Raw genomic sequence first — 16,964 nt, 5'->3', positions numbered from 1 at the left:
GGTGAGTAATTCATCCCACTTTTGTATGTCACTTACAGAATGCCAGCCTGAACCAAACTGAGTATTCAAGGGTCTCTGACTTGCAGAATCAATTGTAGCAGGATGATGAAAGGCAGTTGTTGAGAAATGCAAGTTACAGAACAACCTGCAATATTCCATTCTGGCCCCTGAGAAGGGATCAGGTTTTGTTAACCAGATACACTTTGTGCATCTTTAAGAAGCCAAATGAGCGTTGCTGATTAATAGAACACAAGGAAAGGTTGTTATTAAGCTGAATGACCATTGATGGTAATGCAGGACTTCAGAAATAATCCTGTATCCAGTTACATGAGGATGTGCCAGTCACTTCAAAACTTTCTTTTTGTTTGACTGCAGCTTGGTATAAAGGGGGTAATCACTTTCAGGATCAAAAGTCAAGACAAACTGGCTTCACACTGTTGACATGTGATGCACCAAAAAAAACAATGGCGATGATTCTGCAGCAGACATGTAGCCACAATGTCATGGCTACACTCCAGCTTCTGACCTGACCCCTGAAACCACCTTAAAATCCAGCCAACTGCCCTGAGGGATAGAGTTCTGCAATGATTGTGAGCTGGACACTGAAGGATAGACCCCTTCCACCAGAGGTTCAATCCTGCACACACACACACACACATACCCCACAAAAGAAAAAAATAGCCAGGTTCCTGGCACAATTCCTCAGCAAACCATCAATTGCTGACAGGACATGTCATCCTTCAGCTCCCCACTCACCTGTGCTGCCGAACTCTATCCCTTTGTGTGCCTGGATGGATTTTAAACTGGCCTTTGGAAACATTTATCATCATGGCTATGATATCACAATCATAACTGTGAATAGAAAATAGTTCCAAGGTTGTAAAGATGTCAGCCTATCTTTGAAAAGAGGCAGATTTAACTCAAGCCCATTTCTCTCCCTGTCTGCTTCAGTTTACACAGAAGTAGTTCCCAAACGTTGGTCCTTCAGATGTTTTCGACTTCAGTTCCCAAATTCCTGATTGTTGGCCCAGGGTTCTGGGAGCTGAAGTTCAAAAACACCTGGAGGATTAAAGTTTGGAAATCACTGATTTACAGTAAACAAACTTATTCCATCCTTCTCTGTTATCTTTTCCCATAAAGGCATACCACAAGTTTTAACAAGACGAACACTCAAGAGATCATCACACTGTCATTTCTACTATTATTTATTTTTTTAAATATTTTTGAAAAAATATAATTTTTTTACAATATTTTCAACTTAAACACTATTCACACTGAACACGTATGGCAGCTTAAAAGCTACCCAAATATGAAGTTTAAGAAGCCAAAACTGTTCTAGTTGTATTAAAAAAAAAAAGTTGTGCTGTAGACTATTGTGTAGTGATGATTAAACAAAGCAAGGGAAAAGCACCACTCAAATCACTAATGCTAAAGTTTTACAGGTAAACCCAACTCTTAAGGTTGTAGAATTTTACATAGGCAGTGCCATGTTTCTGGATTCCTGGAAGAAACTGTGATGTACGATTTCACATCACTTTAAATGTAAGTTCAGAAGTGGGACAAACATTCAAACATGATAACTTGCCATAAATACAATCCATCTGCCAGTCTTTTCCCCCCTTCCACCAGATCTGTAGCCAAGATAAAGAACTCTGTACAGGTCTGTAAAAGTAATCCAGGTATAATACATAATTCACACTTTTCTCAAAAAAGAAGAGTATGAAGTTTGCTTGATAATGGGAAGAGTTAGTAGCAGTACTGAAATCCAGCTAATCTGCATAATCAGATGAACCTTGCTTTTATTTTCACGTTAAGGCATTATCAGGTGTGTATCAACACCAACTCTTATGTTTTAGTTAAAACAGACCACTCTTTTTCAAAGTCTGAATCCTCCTTAAAAACAGAATTGCAAGAGTTTCTCAGAAATGTGCTACTTTTCTCAACTTGACTGGTGCTTCCTACCTCACTGTCTCCTTCACAAAATGCCTGGGTCCAATTGGATTTTTTTTTTCCTTTCCATTTCATTAACCTCTGACAGCAGTTGACTTAATAACAGTCTCAGCACTTTTATTAAGCATGCAAGACTAACAAAACTTTGGCAATGCGTAAGTGTAACACAGTGACAAGAAGAGAGAGCGCTTTAACAATTAAATCTTCTAATACTGGCTTCACAGTGTGGAAATTGTGCTACATCCACCAAAAGAGGGCCCAGTCTACTCATTTATTTAGTACTTCACCCCAGGAACAAACTCCTTTGCGTTTGGATTCAGATTACTCTTCACCTGGAAGACAGATATTAAAAACGTAGAATTATGAAGAATCTGTACAAGATTATTTACAGCAGCTATTCACAATGAAAAAGACTGCATATGAGCAGCAAGATGCATTCATGGAGGAATGTTACACAATACAAGGCAGTCTTCTAATAAAACCATACAAAGCAGCCTATTGATCCATCTAAGCCAAGACTGTATTCCCCCTATCATCTACAATCTTTTCCTTTTAGCTGAAACTACTACAATCCGAGTTTGTGTGTGAAAGCTGCATAGCATCTGTCAAAACACAGTTCTTTCGCCCTTACATGTAGTGCCTGGAAGACTCTTGGGTGCAGAGACTCCCAGCTTTAATGAAGCTGTATTAAGACCACAGGCAAAATTCAACTGTCAGTCCTAGCAAGCATAGACTCACTGAATGAGATTTGTTAAATTCTATGTACATGTAAGACCCATGGATAATACAATGTGTCTACTTGATTTAAGACTAACAACTGGATCTATTCCCAATAGTTATTAATGTAGTTTGCAAGAGTATTTAACAATTTGTACTCTTAAAAAGAGCTTCCTGATATGCTTGGTACAAGACAGCTAACATAAAAATAAAAAGCTGTGCCTGCAATTAACAGCCTTGTGCAGAACATGTACCACCCTAAACTGTGTGCCAATGAGTTTTTCTATGTACTCCCAGTAACTGGTAACATGTTGAATTAATAGTTAAATATATAGGTTGAATCTCCTTTATATGGAATGCTTGGGACTAGATGTCTTTTGGATTTGGGGGGATATTGGAATACCTGAATTTGCATATACATACATAATGAGATATCTTCAAAACTGGACCCAAGTCTAAACACAAATTTATGTTTCATATATACCTATACACATAGCCTGAAGATAATTTTACACAATTTTAAAAATAACTCTAAGCATGGAACAGCTTGTGTGCACTGAACCACAAAAATAAATAAATAAATAAATAATCCAACCAGCCAAATCCCCCCTCCCCCCAAAAAAACCCCAAACGTGTCACAATCTAATATATCCATGGGGGAAAAACGTTTTGGGTTTTGGAGTATTTCTGTATAAGGGAGACTCAACCTGTAATTACTGTTTTCTCAAGCTTTTAGTTCATGCTTGCATATGAATACTACATTCTCAAATATAGTTAAGTTCCATTGTGTTCAGTGGGAAAACATCCAAAAAAAAAAACTGAAGGCACCAGATTCTCTTGGTTCTGAGAAGCTAAGGAGAGTCAGGCCTGATTAATATTTGAATGAGTCTGCCATGGAACACTGGGCATTGTTGACTGTATTCAGAGGAAAGCAATGACAAACTCCCTCTGAATAAATCTTGCCAAGAACACCCTACAATAGGGGCACCTCAGTCAAGAATTGACTTGAAGGCACCTTACAATAACATTATGTGTGTTTAGGATTCCGACTTGTTATAAACATGCTCCCATAACTTAGACTATGGCTGCATCCGCACTGCAGAAATAATCCAGTTTGACACTGCTTTAACTGCCATGACTCAAGGTTATGGAATTCTGGGAATGGTAGTTTGCTGAGGCCCAAGAGCTTCGCCCAATTACAGATTGAAGATATAAATCAATGTAAATAGGAATAAAGCTGTAGTTTGAAGGGGAAAACCTCTGTTTGCATATGATACATGTATTTAGTTGCTGAAGGCCCCATAATAGATAATTATAATACCATAATGTTCTCTATTATATTATCTATTATTATTATTATTATTATTATTATTATTATTATTATTACCATAATACCCTCTATTATGGTGCCTTCTGCAACGAACTATATGCATCATATAAAAACAAACTGGGATTTCCCCCTTCAAACTATAGTTTTATTCCTATTTATATTAATGCATATTTAATTGACCAATCCTACTCATAACAAAGAAACAGCATTTTTAAAAATCAGATACTACTTTAATAAGAACAGTGACTCTGGTGAAACAGAGGAGTATACATATTAAAAACACAGTACCTATTGGATGTCTCTTTTGTAGTTGGTAATCATCTCTGTGTTAAAGTAACTGTGAAGTAGCTCATGTTTGTTTTGAAACAGACATGGAAATATTTTTTCCCTTTTTTTGGAAAAGAGTGAAATATTTTCTACAATTACAAATTGATTAGTTTTTAAAATTGATTTTATGATTAAAGTTGAATGACCAGTTCACTTCTATATCTGCCAGAGATTTACTTTTTTAATAATAAAGAAATTATACTGTTCAAGTGATATTCTCAAGGGAATATGGGATTAGCTGTACAACACTACCAAACATGACAAATGTTTCAATGCTTGTTCTTTGTTAGAGATGCTGAACCAGCAGTCACTGAGTGAGAGAGTCAAAATAAGGGCAGATCTAGGTGTCTGCAATACTCCACTCCCCTTCCTAACCACACAGCTCCACAAATGCTTTCATGCTGTTCTTGTTTCTCTGCTCTTTTCAATACACATAGTATATTCTAAAGGGAATGGATTCTCATAGCTTACACAAGAGAAAGTGGAGGAGGGAAGGAGGATAAAATGAAGGAGACAACCCTAATATGGATATGCAGCAGTTGGACTGGTGCCAGGAACAATGTGAAGGAGGCCCTGCTTTGGTTATATCCCAGATGAAATGCAGAGCAAGGTATACCAGCTGTGTCTGGAGAAGGGTGTTCACTTAAAATAAAAGTCAGCTTTAAAATCTAGACACTTACCACCAGATCTTCCAGTGAAGAGCCATCACTTATGACAAGATCGTTAAGCTGGTCCTGAATTTGATCCATCGTTTGCGGGAGATCTCTGGCTGGAATAAACCACTCATGTTCCTCCTCTTCTTCCAGCATTTCTTGGAAGCAACGTTCTATAAATTCTTCTTCCCACAATTCCTCTTCAATCTGTAATTGGGACAGGAACATTATCACCAACCTTAAGAGTCGTTTGCAAAGATCAAACAAAGAAAATGCTTAGTTTTTTTGTGGGTTTTTTGGGCTATGTGGCCATGTTCCAGAAAAGTTTCTTCCTGACGTTTCGCCAGCATCTGTGGCTGGCATCCTCAGATGCTGGCAAAATGTCAGGAAGAAACTTTTCTGGAACATGGCCACATAGCCCGAAAAACCCACAAAAAACTATGGATACTGGCCATGAAAGCGTTCGACTTTACAAAGAAAATGCTGTAGTGATACACTGCTCAGCAACCTACTTGGCAGTATTTTCTTCTCAGAAAGCAACATTTTTTAAAATCCAAACTGTGATACTCTGAAGCTTGTAGCAAATATTTTTTTCATATTTCTATATTTTCCACAAACTTTGTATGCTATTTATATATGTCTAATAAGAATAATGAAATCACTGTTTTTCTTTCTTTCTTTCTTTTTTGTATACTGCACTGTTTAAAAGAAGGATGTAAATTGAGACTAGTCTCGCCAGGGTATTGCCCAAAAGGCCAGGACCTGGACATCTTTCATTGATTGATTGAAATTTTATTTCTATACCGCCGTTCCTACGATTTCAGTTACAAAGTATTGCTCCCAGCTGCTAATAAAATATATTTGAAGTAGATTTGCGTCCTGTGTCCTACCTGTGCGAGCAATACATACGTGAGGAAGTGGGAAAGGGCCTTCTCTGCTTTGGCACCCAGGTTGTGGAACACCCTCCCTTTGGAAGTCCTATTAGTGCTAATACTGGCTACTTTTAAGTGACAGGTTAAACACTGCTTTTAATCAAAGCCTTTGGAATCTAATAATTTTGCTCAAGTCTATACATGTTTTAGGATATTTAAATTTGTTTTAACTGTCAATTAACTGGTATGCTGCTTAAGCTGCTTTTATATTTTTAAAATTATTCTTTATTGTTTAATTTATATTCTGCCTTGAATCACAAAATGGGAGAAAGGTGGGATATAAATAAATTAAATAAATACAATTTAAGTTGTGCTAAATTGACTTTATACTCAGGCTGCCTTGACATCCTGTGACAAACTGCAGGATCTAAGTATCTTAAACAAACAAATCTCTTCCTTAGGGATTTGGCAGGGATTCTCTATATGATTAGATTTGAGCAGACAGGCCACTGACCTGACCCTGCAGGGCCTAAACAAAGGTCTCATTCCCACTACCTTTTAAACCAGATCATGATTCAGTTTGAACCGGTTCAAACAACCCTGGTTCCCACTTAATCCGAATTGCTGAAGCGATTCCGAGAGGAGGGCCATGTGCTAGACCCATTTAACCCGCATCTTTTTGATGCTGATTTTTTCTGCTTCTTTTTCAATAAATCGAATCTGCGCAAGTGTGAATCACATGCAGATCGGAATCAATTCAAATTTCCCTTTTGGCTGGAACCGAATCATTTTGAATCGATTCATTTGTGAATGGGAACCACAAGTGGATTATTTTGGAGGGAAAAATGTGATCGAGGCAAATGGAACCATGCTCCGCTGTGAAATAAATCCATCAATTTGGATCGCACACCAATTTATTTGTAAGTGGGAATGAGGCCAAAGCAGCTGAAGACAGGGGATCTTGGAGATGTCCCATCAACAGGATCATGAGTCAAGGGTCCAAAACATAATGCAGAAATAATCCAGTCTGAGACCACTTTAAGTGCCCTGGCTCAATGCTAGGGAATTCTAGGAACTGTGGTTTTGTGAGACATTTAGCCTTCTCTACCAGAGAGAAACTGCAATTCCTAGGATTCCCTAGCACTGAGCTAGGGCAGTGAAAACGGTATCAAACCGGATTATTTCTGCTGTGTTGTGGGCCAATGTCGACTTGAGGGTTGTTAACAACAACTCTATATACTAACCCACCTGCCTGTTGAACTCCTCTTCATTTTCCATCCACATGTATTCAGCAAATGGGTTATCATCTTCATGAGAGTGACCATTCATGATCACATCTTCATTGATAATGCTTGGACTAGTACTCCTGCGGCTTGGATCTTTCATGATTGCACTTTTGAGCTTAAGCCTGAAAGAAAGGAAAAAAATAGTGGTCCAGGTTTTTTTGATGGAATTTATATATGAGTGTGTAATGCATGCAGATTTAAATTAACTTGTATGTATCCTTACAGCATAATTTTGTCAGCTATTTTTATATAGTTTTCAGGTAAAATTACAGTAAAAATTCTAGCTAAAGGTAAGAAAAAGGTGAAGGGAGGGAGCATATGGGCACAAGTGAAGAGCCCTACATCTATCCAGGATCTGTAAAAGCTGGAATTGGCAAATTATGCTTGGAGACTGCTCTTGTTCAGAATCTTACATTTGCCTCCTGAAACAGAGGTATGGACCTGTATGTACATGCAGTGAGATAATAAGCTGGCAACTACATCAGAATTTGGCCAGTGGCAAGTGAATGCCCTGTCATTCAAAAGCAGTCAGACAGCTATTTTAGGCATTCATCTCTCCTTCTGTTACAATGAATCTGCAGGTTTGTTCAGGGGGTTCACTAACTTCACACATACAGAGTTCCTGCAGGAAAGTAGATTGTGCCAATCCCTCTGCATCAGTTTTGTCCAACTCACTAAGGGGCAAAACAGATCTCTGCAAAAGGTGGCTTGAAGCCGCCCCTGAGAAAGGCAGATTGGGGCTGTGGCCCCAATCCACCTTTTCGCCGGCTCAAAAAGAAGTGCCAAATAGCCACTCCTTTTTGCGTTGGCAAAAAGCCAGCTTTTCTGCCCCACCATGTATGGAAGCTGGCTTTCAAGTGCTCCAACGGCATCTAAATGCTGCACTGCTGGGCAGAAGCCAGTCCATATGTTGATAGCTGGGCAGCATAAAACCAGCTTCCGGGCTTCTTGTAGGCATAAGTTGTCTGTATGCCACCTTCCCAAGCCATCTGGAAGCTGACTTTTTATGGTGGTCTGTTTTGCCCCTAAGTTCCCTCCTTCTGCAGCCATTCAAATGAGCCCCATGTAGCCACTGGATAGTCTCTCTCTTCCTGTAGACAGTGATAAATAAGCATTAAAACCAAACATAACCAGAACACTCGCTCCCTTACTTAAGCTCTGAAGCCTTCTTTACTATCCCTCAAACAAACAAACAAGCTTCATTTATATACTGCTTCATACCGCCTAAGCAGTGTCTAAGCGGTTTACAACTGTAAGCTAATTTGCCCCATCAATCTGGGTACTCATTTTAGCGACCTCCTTGGAAGGATGCAAGCCTGAGTCGAGCTTGAGCCCTTTTGCTGGTCTTGAACTCGCAACCTTATGGTTTTGAATGAGTGGCTGCAGTACAGGCATTTAACCACTGTGCCACCAGGGCTCCCTCCTTTCTAATTTCTATGAAGCAGACATTATTCATGCCAGTTTTCCTACACACTACTTTTGCTAAATAGTGGCTGGATATGACAGAAGAGGGAAAAGTTACAGAAGACAGATGAAGTACTGTAAGATCTTAATTTTATACAACCTGCACACAGGAACAGGCAATGTCAATGTACAATCTGTATTTCGACAAGACCAAGATTAAGACTAGCAGGAAAGATAGCTATGTTAACATGCACAAGAAACTCTACATATGATCCATCCTGCACACATCAAGAATTTTCACTGGGTTTGAAATAAAGAATTGGGAAAACAAATTTTTATAAATCAAATTAGCAACAAGGAGGAAAAACTGTATTGTGATAAGTGCAAAATATCAATATACGATATAATCTTCTTTGTTACACGTTCCTACGTTTTACCCTCCACTTATCCAGGCGTATCATCAAAATCCATATTTTTGGCCCCCAAACCTGCCCTCAATTTAAACATGAGATTATACGGTACACTGCCTTGTTTCAATGTTTCAACTTCCTTTCAAAACTATGGCTATGTTTTCTAGAAAGGCTGAAACAAAATTTGCGTCGGGGCTGGTCAAATTGCAATCTCCAGATCAGTGCTTCTCAGGGTATTTGAGGTGGGAAACCAGCAATCAGTATTATCTGGTGTGTCAGGGCCCTACATCATATTTGTGCCCATTGGCTACAACTGATTATCTCTTTCCTGGAAATTCTCTAGTCTCAAGCAGCCAATTTGAGTACAGTACTGCTTTGAGTAGCACTGCTCCAAATGAACTGTAGCTCCCAGCATTCCTCACAAATGCTTGTGCCAGCTATAAATGTAGGCAAAGGCCATGCAGCAACATCTCAAGGACTGCACTTAGCTCATGTCTGGATTAGAATAATAATTTAATTTTAAGATAATGAAGGCAATGCAAGCTTCATCCTGAACTAGAAAGGGGTTTAATTCAATACAACTAGAACTTGAACCTCTGAAAACGCAAGCATATCCTATTTATTTCAATTTGTTCCTACTGAAGGCGTGCTTTAAGTTATAGAGGCAAACACTTTTTAGTAGAAGCCTTTTCTGTTAGTTACCAATCTTTTCAGGCTTCCCATTCTGAGGGACACTATGGTACAAACTGAGGTGATTATTCTCCTGATGGTAACAAACGGGTCTGTTACATACAGAGATGGAAATCTGCTGGAAATATTTGATTCTGAATTTTAGTCAATTATTGTAATCTTTATAACATACTTCCCTTAAACTGTCTGTCATCATTTAGAGAAAGCACACTAATTTCAGCACACCCAGTTAAAACTGCACACGATATGGTTTGACTGTCTATCTATTTCCAACAGACTTTAAGACTCTTTCATTGAGGTCACTGACACACCTTCAGTTTGTCACTGTAGGAGGATTTAACAGCATGGGCTATACAAACCTTAGAGTCCTCTGTTTTATCTTATTTTACATCTGAGAGTGCGCTCTTGGTAATACCAATCGTGTGTCACACAAGGAATTGAGTATGGCTACCCTACAGCTGATGGATTTTCACCCTAGCAGTTTATCAGAGCCAGAATGCTTTACTGAAATATGACAAGACTTTCCCGACTAGGGAAGGAGATGATAGAAGAATTCTGATTCCTAAGTATTTTTGTTTGCAGACTAAAAACAACAGAAAGAAACGGAAATGCTTCCAATTACAACTCATAGAACTGGATCAACCACTGGGCCCAGCCACTGGAAGAAGGGATCAGGTTGTTTAAACCTGCAACCACTCAGAAAAGCTGCTCCAGATAGTTTGGGAATGATGTGGGATTGTGGCAAGAGAAGGAATCAACAAAATTCCCCTCTCCTTTTTACAGCAAGAGATTCTGTTGGATCTTTTGTTCAAAGAAAAGAAACTGTGCATCTCACCCACAGAAAAGATGGCGGGGGGGGGGGAATCATACTTAGGTTTGCATTGGAGAAATCCAGATGCTTGCTGAAACGATGAAAATTGCATTTAAAAAGCCTATATGTAAGAGAAACTGTTACTTAAGTATTTAAGTCAATAAATGTATTACAGTTATTGCTGGAAACAACTCAAGTTAGATTTTTCTTTTTAAAATCAAGGTTAGGATTCCTACATTACTTGTACTGATTTCATTTTAATTCATAACAAAACTCTTCTAATTTGATATTTGCTAAAAACGCTCGAAAGAGAGAGCTCTGACAAAGCCTTTCAGAAACCACCTATTACAAGCAAAATGTCATAATTACTGAAACATGCAATTTAAAACCCACATTCCCCAGGTGAACACATAAGCAAAACCACTTTGTAATGATGCAGCATTCTGCTGCTAGCAAAACACACTGAAAATATTATGTAAAAAGGCTAAAATAAAAATTGCACAATGTTCCAGGCTCTGATCACAATGTCTAGGACCATAACATTCAAGCAAATTATTCTGTTTACCTCCATTTTTTAAACGCATACAGATTCTATGATTTAGCCTGGGAATCTAGACCACTAGTCACCTTAGAAATTTCATCATGTTTCTGTCTCCATTTGCAACACTCAAAGGGAGCTGTGTTTAAGTACAGACTTCCCTCTGGCAGCTCTAAGCCTCTTCATGCTGGATCCTGCTATACAGTAATTCACAGGACCTTGATGTCAAATGAGATTGTGACCTCACAAACCTCACCTGTGAGAGATGATGTAAAATAAGAGGAAATATCATACTTGTGTAACCTTGCTCTAAAAGAACGGGTTCTACATTTACTTTGCAATATTGTGCACCACTGGTTTTAGTGTACTATGAGAATAAGAAGTATACAGAACAAGTTGAGAATAAAACAGTGCTAAGTTATGAAAGGGTATAAAATCCCACTGTACCTTTAATCTTTACTTTTACCCCACTCTTTTTCTGAGAAGCATACAGTAAATTATATATGGCTCACAGATGCTGTAAATGAACAGATCTGCTTTCCTTTTACAGAAGAACATCTACAATGCATGTGCTCTTTTAGTATGAATCAAAGGAACATCAGTAGGTGAAGCTTTTCCTCACACTTGCCCACAACTATTTTTCACACAGGAGCATGGCTTCATTTGCAAGTCCTAGATAAGTGGTTTCAGACTATGTTCAAAAGAAACATGAGGCTTCTTAGAACCTTGTTGACAGTTTATCTCAGTGAGAAAAACCAGGGATAGCCAACAAGGTTCACTGGAGGCAAAACATGACCAACATTCCCTAACAGAAACTGGGTGTCCTAATTCATGCCTGAGAACGTTTCACAATATGATGGGATTGTATAGAGGATGGGCAGTAATTCCTGAGGCAATGTGGAAGGTGTTCCCTAAAATTGAAAAGACTGAGTAACATTGTCCAAGATCAACATGAGAGATCAGATGCCTCTTGAGCAAAGTATTCTATACAGAATGGGGGAGAAATCGTATATGATTGTATTTTTATTTGCTTTTAAACTCATAATTTCTGGGGGAACTGTTTTCAAGCCTGGAAGATACATGTGTCAATTCTACCCCTTTCAAAACATATATACAAGTAAGAAAACAGTAGAAACAAAAGCAAGAAACAATGAAAGATGATGTTATAAGTGATGCCCTACAACCGCAGAAGAACCAAAGGATAGGAGGATTCTTCTCACTCATTTCTTCAGATATCCACAGGCAAGAAACACACTTATCACTGTTCCTCCCTCTTCCTCATCACCAACTTGTCACATATTATGTATTATCAACAATTTACACAACTCTTCTGGGTTTTTCTTTCTCTCTTAAGAACTAGGAACAGATTCTACTAACAAGATAAATTAAAAAAATATATGACCAGTTCTGCATTCAATTATCAGTTAAGTGCAAAACTTTAGCAAACTTGTCTATCAAACAATGAATCATTGCAGTCTTTGTCTGTTCCTCCTTTCATACAGAGAAGAGCTGAAGCTCTGTATCAACTTTTTATCCAAGTTTTAAATATTGGATACCAGAAAAAACAGACCCTTGGAAGCCACAAATAACCCTTGGCAAGTCTTCTGCATGGGCAAGAGGTGCCTTCCACTCTTGTTTAATTAAAATTTGGAAGACTTCCTTTGAACTCAGTATGGAACAACAATATTCACACTGTCAAATTATTTAACAGCAATAGGATTAGCTCAGTTTTGCAAATTTTGCCTTGCTGTGTGATTTGACAACTATTTTGAATTAAAGAATGTGACACAATGGGAATTTTTATGATTATACACACACACACACACAAAACTTCCTGCTCAAGGAAGACTTTTGCCACTAGGCAAAGACAATTTTATTCAGGTGAGCATTTGGTATCTAACCAAGTGTGCAGCTGAAGGGGAGTTGAATCAGTTGGCTGCTGGCTGTGTCTTCACTGTTGTGTTTTAATCACATGTTTGCATATATGATATTTTAACTAAGATTTCATTTTCATTTCAATCTGTATTTTGGCTGCTATGCACACCATTTCTTGTTATCAAGGTGAGGTTATAAATTAATGAAACAATGAATATTCTATGCTAGATGTTATTGTGAAACAGTCAACAGTACCTAGAGCATTCGAATGATGAAAGGAGATTAAAATGCAAGGGGTCTCTTCTTAAAAGAGAAAACTGCAATGCACCTACTTGGTTTTGGCAGAAACAGATTTCAGCTTCAGCTGCCAAAGTAACACAGGAATCCTCCAATGAATGTGATATATAAAATAGTGATTGTCAGTATTGTAAGTTGGTCCACCTCGAGCCAAATTTCACTTTAGCTATAATTTCACTGGTTAGCCCTATTTCAAGCTCTCATACGTAATCTTTGGATATTATTATTAATCTATCTGACAAGGTACTGACAATGCTACTAAGAAAACATATATGAACTTGTGAAGTGACCTCAATTCTTTCAAGATCTATGTATTACTACACTTATAGGAAATACTTAGAAAACTTAGGGAAAGCTATTAATGCTTGAAGTGAATGTTTGAATGTCACTTTAGCTGATATTTGTAATTCTAACATTGTAAATATCCATGTATTATTTCAGCGACAAAATATGAACTATAAAAGCTTTTGGCCATATTTGAATTTAACTGCCACAAATAAGACGACTATAGTAATATGGATACATCCGTCTACTTGTTTTACCAATAAAATGTTTCTCGATGCACCCCTGACCTGAATGCAGTGGGACTTGTATGTATCTTCCAATGGAAACACAGGTATGTGCATACCTATTTTCCTCTCTCTACTACCAAATGATTTCACCAGACGACTGTAAACACAAGACTGGGGATGCATCTGTGCATTCCACACCTTACAGAACCTATTCCCGCACTTGCATAAACAGCGTTCGGTGCAGTCAGGCTGGCCACATGATCACAGAGTAGTCTCTGACGATGCTGGCTCTTCTTAGTAATGGTCGGACACAACTTGATAACCTTGTCAATAGAGAATACTTTTACCTTTTTATTCCAGCACCCAGTTTCCATTTCCAACCAGCCATTCATTTTTTTTTTGTCGGCACAGAAACTCTAAACAACACCCCCTCCCCCCAATTGCTTCACCATTTTCTTGCAGGGAAGGGGCTGTAACCAGGGAGAGGAAAGAAAGGGACACTTCAGAACCACCATGGCCTGCTAGGCCAGGTTGGTCAGACACCCTCCTTCCTCCCCCCCCCCCCCGGCCTCTCCTACATTTTATCCTTCTGTCCAGGAGGGATTCCAAAATGTCTTCCATTTTGAGCATCACTAAGAAGCATGGATTTATAGTTACAGGAGTGTTTTGAGCTTTGAGTTGGTCAAGTCCTCTATTTTTGCAGTGTCTCATCCTCCTTGGCAGTGAGGCCATCTGGTCACCCTGGCTTGGCCATGAAACGCCCACTGGGTGACCTTAGGCAAGTCACATTCTCTCAGCCTCAGGGGATGGCAATGACAAACCCCTCTGAACAAACCTCACCAAGAAAACCCCATGATAGGATCCCCTTAGGGTCCCCATATGTCGGAAACATCTTGAAGGCATGCAACACAGACACAGGCTAGGCCTTGGGACTACATACCTCACAGAACCTCTTGGGCCACCATGTTGATAGCTGGGGAATTCTGGGGACTGTAGTCCAGAAAGTCTATGGAGTTCTCTAAGCTATGCTTTTCAGTATGAGAAAGAGGCAGTTTGGGCTATCTGGCCCACTTATATAGGCCTCCAATGATCCAGAGCTTGAATATAATATCCAAAAAGCAAACCTTGATTTTGCCATTTGATATAAGAGATACCATTTTACTATGCCATTGTATCTAATGGGACTTGAGCATTCGGGGATGTTGGTATCCATGGGGGGTGGGTCCTGGAACCAAACCCCAGGGGATTCCAAGAGCCCCCTGTATATAGAGGGCATAGATTGGGAAATTACCTTTTTGATTACAACTCCCAGAAGTTGTAGTCCAAGAAGCGACTATTTCAAGCTCTGACGCAGACCCCCAATTTTCTCCCTCCTTCCTCCCCACCCAAAAAGGAAAGGTGCTTGGACAGAGTTGGTTTTGAGTGAAGAACAACCAAGTTGAAATCAGACTCTGGGGAATATACCTGTATTAAAGAATTCAAAGATATAGCTGTGTTAAGTCTGTGGAATCACAGAATCACAGAGTTGGAAGAGACTGCAAGTACCATCCAGTCCAACCCCCTGCCATGCAGGAACTCTCAATCAAAGCATCCCTGACAGATGGCCATCCAGCCTCTGTTTAAAGACCTCTAAGGAAGGAGACTCCATTACAGTCCGAGGGAGTGTATTCCACTGTCAAACAGCCCTTGCTCTCAGGAAGTTCCTCCTAATGTTGAGGTGGAATCTCTTTTCCTGGAGCTTGCATCCATTGTTCTGGGTTCTAGTCTCTGGAGCAGCAGAAAACAAGCTTGCTCCCTCCTCAATATGACACCCCTTCAAATATTTAAACAGGGCTATCATATCATCTCTTAACCTTCTCTTCTCCAGGCTAAACATCCCCAGCTCCCTGAGTCGTTCCTCATAGGGCAAGGTTTCCAGACCTTTCACCATTTTATTCGCCCTCCTTTGGACATGCTCCAGTTTCTCAATGTCCTTTTTGAATTGTGGTGCCCAGAACTGGACACAATATTCCAGGTGGGGCCTGACCAAAGCAGAATACAGTGGCACTATTACTTCTCTTGATCACTATACTTTTATTGATGCAGCCTAAAATTGCATTGGCCTTTTTAGCTGCCGCGTCACACTGTTGACTCATGTTCAACTTGTGGTCTACTTGGACTCCTAGATCCCTTTCACACGTAGTTTCATTCAGCCAGGTGTCACCCATCCTATATCTGTGCATTTCATTTTCCTCCCTAAGTGCAATACCTTACATTTCTCCCTGTTGAATTTCATTTTGTTAGCTGTGGCCCAGCTTTCTAGTCTATTCAGGTCATTCTGAATTTTGATCCTGTCCTCTGGGGTATTAGCTACTGCTCCTACTTTGGTGTCATCTGCAAATTTGATAAGTATTCCCCCAATTCTGTCATCCAAGTCACTGATAAAGATGTTGAACAGCACTGGGCCCAGGACAGAGCCCTGTGGGACCCCACTGGTCACTTCAGTACATAGAGAGACCTCTGAGACTTACTGAGGGAAAGAAGTTGGTGAAATGCACCTGAGGAAATAGACCGAAGCCTAGGGAAGGTCTTGCTGCCAACTCCTTTCTTTTAGTGAGTCTGAAGGGTGCTGCAAGATCTCTCTCTCTGGACTTCTATAGGCCTTATATAGGTTTCCCCGTCCTCCAACCAGGAACAAGGCGAAGCCTGATCAGAGGCAGCAGAACCTTTGGCAAAGGAGCATGAAAGACAGACAGAGACAAGAAGGGACAGGCCCCGCCCCCTGGCTCAATCAGGCCCCGCCCCCTTCCGCGCCGCGCGCCCCCGCCAGGCCCCGCCCCTCCCAGTCGCGCGCCTCTTTGTTCGCCTCCCGAGGCGCGAGGAAGCCCCGCCCCCTCCCGAGGGGGAGGAACCGAAATGACTTCCCATCACGCACCGCGCCGCGCCGCGCCCCTAATGGACAGGCAGCACGTTTCTCGAAGTACCCGGATGGAGGGGGCAAAAAAGGGGGGGCGTCGAAGGACCCGAAGACGCGTTCGCCCCTCCAACCGACGGACCGGTTCCGTTTCCCCCCTCAGTCGGTCCCCTCCTCCAAGGGCCAGGCCTTTTCCCCAGCCTTAGGCCTCCTCCTGCTGCCATTGGGCCCCACCTTGTGTGGTAGTTGCGCCACAGACGAGCCTGCCGCCGCTTCCTCCCCCTTCTCCAGTCGGATCCCCTCCTCCTTCCTTCCTTCCTTCCTTCCTTCGCCTCAGCCACCCCCCTTCCTCGGGAAACACAACAACCGCCCTGGACAGGAAGTGACGTCACTTCCGTC

General features: G+C 40.4%; 1 protein-coding gene across 1 annotated transcript; it reads right to left on the bottom strand.

Annotated features, from left to right (window-relative positions):
- Positions 1-1,187: 1,187 nt before the first annotated feature.
- Positions 1,188-16,881, bottom strand: PAIP2 (poly(A) binding protein interacting protein 2). Its single transcript, XM_089478109.1, has 4 exons — positions 16,800-16,881; positions 7,098-7,257; positions 5,005-5,184; positions 1,188-2,282 (listed from the first exon to the last, which is right to left on the bottom strand). The coding sequence occupies exons 2-4, from the start codon at positions 7,233-7,235 to the stop codon at positions 2,226-2,228; spliced, it is 375 nt and encodes a 124-aa protein (XP_089334235.1). The 5' UTR covers positions 7,236-7,257; positions 16,800-16,881; the 3' UTR covers positions 1,188-2,225.
- Positions 16,882-16,964: the final 83 nt, after the last annotated feature.

This window comes from Sceloporus occidentalis, unplaced genomic scaffold (assembly GCF_023333645.1).
Source record: "Sceloporus occidentalis isolate IW3139 unplaced genomic scaffold, rSceOcc1.0.p SCAF_12, whole genome shotgun sequence".
In the NCBI taxonomy this organism is placed as follows: domain Eukaryota; kingdom Metazoa; phylum Chordata; class Lepidosauria; order Squamata; family Phrynosomatidae; genus Sceloporus; species Sceloporus occidentalis.
Note: the sequence above shows the minus strand (reverse complement) of the source record. Positions and strands in the feature narration are given on the sequence as shown.

Excerpts from the sequence above, each read along its gene's own strand:
- PAIP2 (XM_089478109.1), bottom strand. The coding sequence starts at position 7,235 with ATGAAAGATCCAAGCCGCAGGAGTACTAGTCCAAGCATTATCAATGAA. Across the intron at positions 5,185-7,097 it reads AAGAGGAGTTCAACAGGCAG|ATTGAAGAGGAATTGTGGGA; the intron begins GTGGGTTAGTAT and ends TCCCAATTACAG. Across the intron at positions 2,283-5,004 it reads CTTCACTGGAAGATCTGGTG|GTGAAGAGTAATCTGAATCC; the intron begins GTAAGTGTCTAG and ends TCTGTCTTCCAG.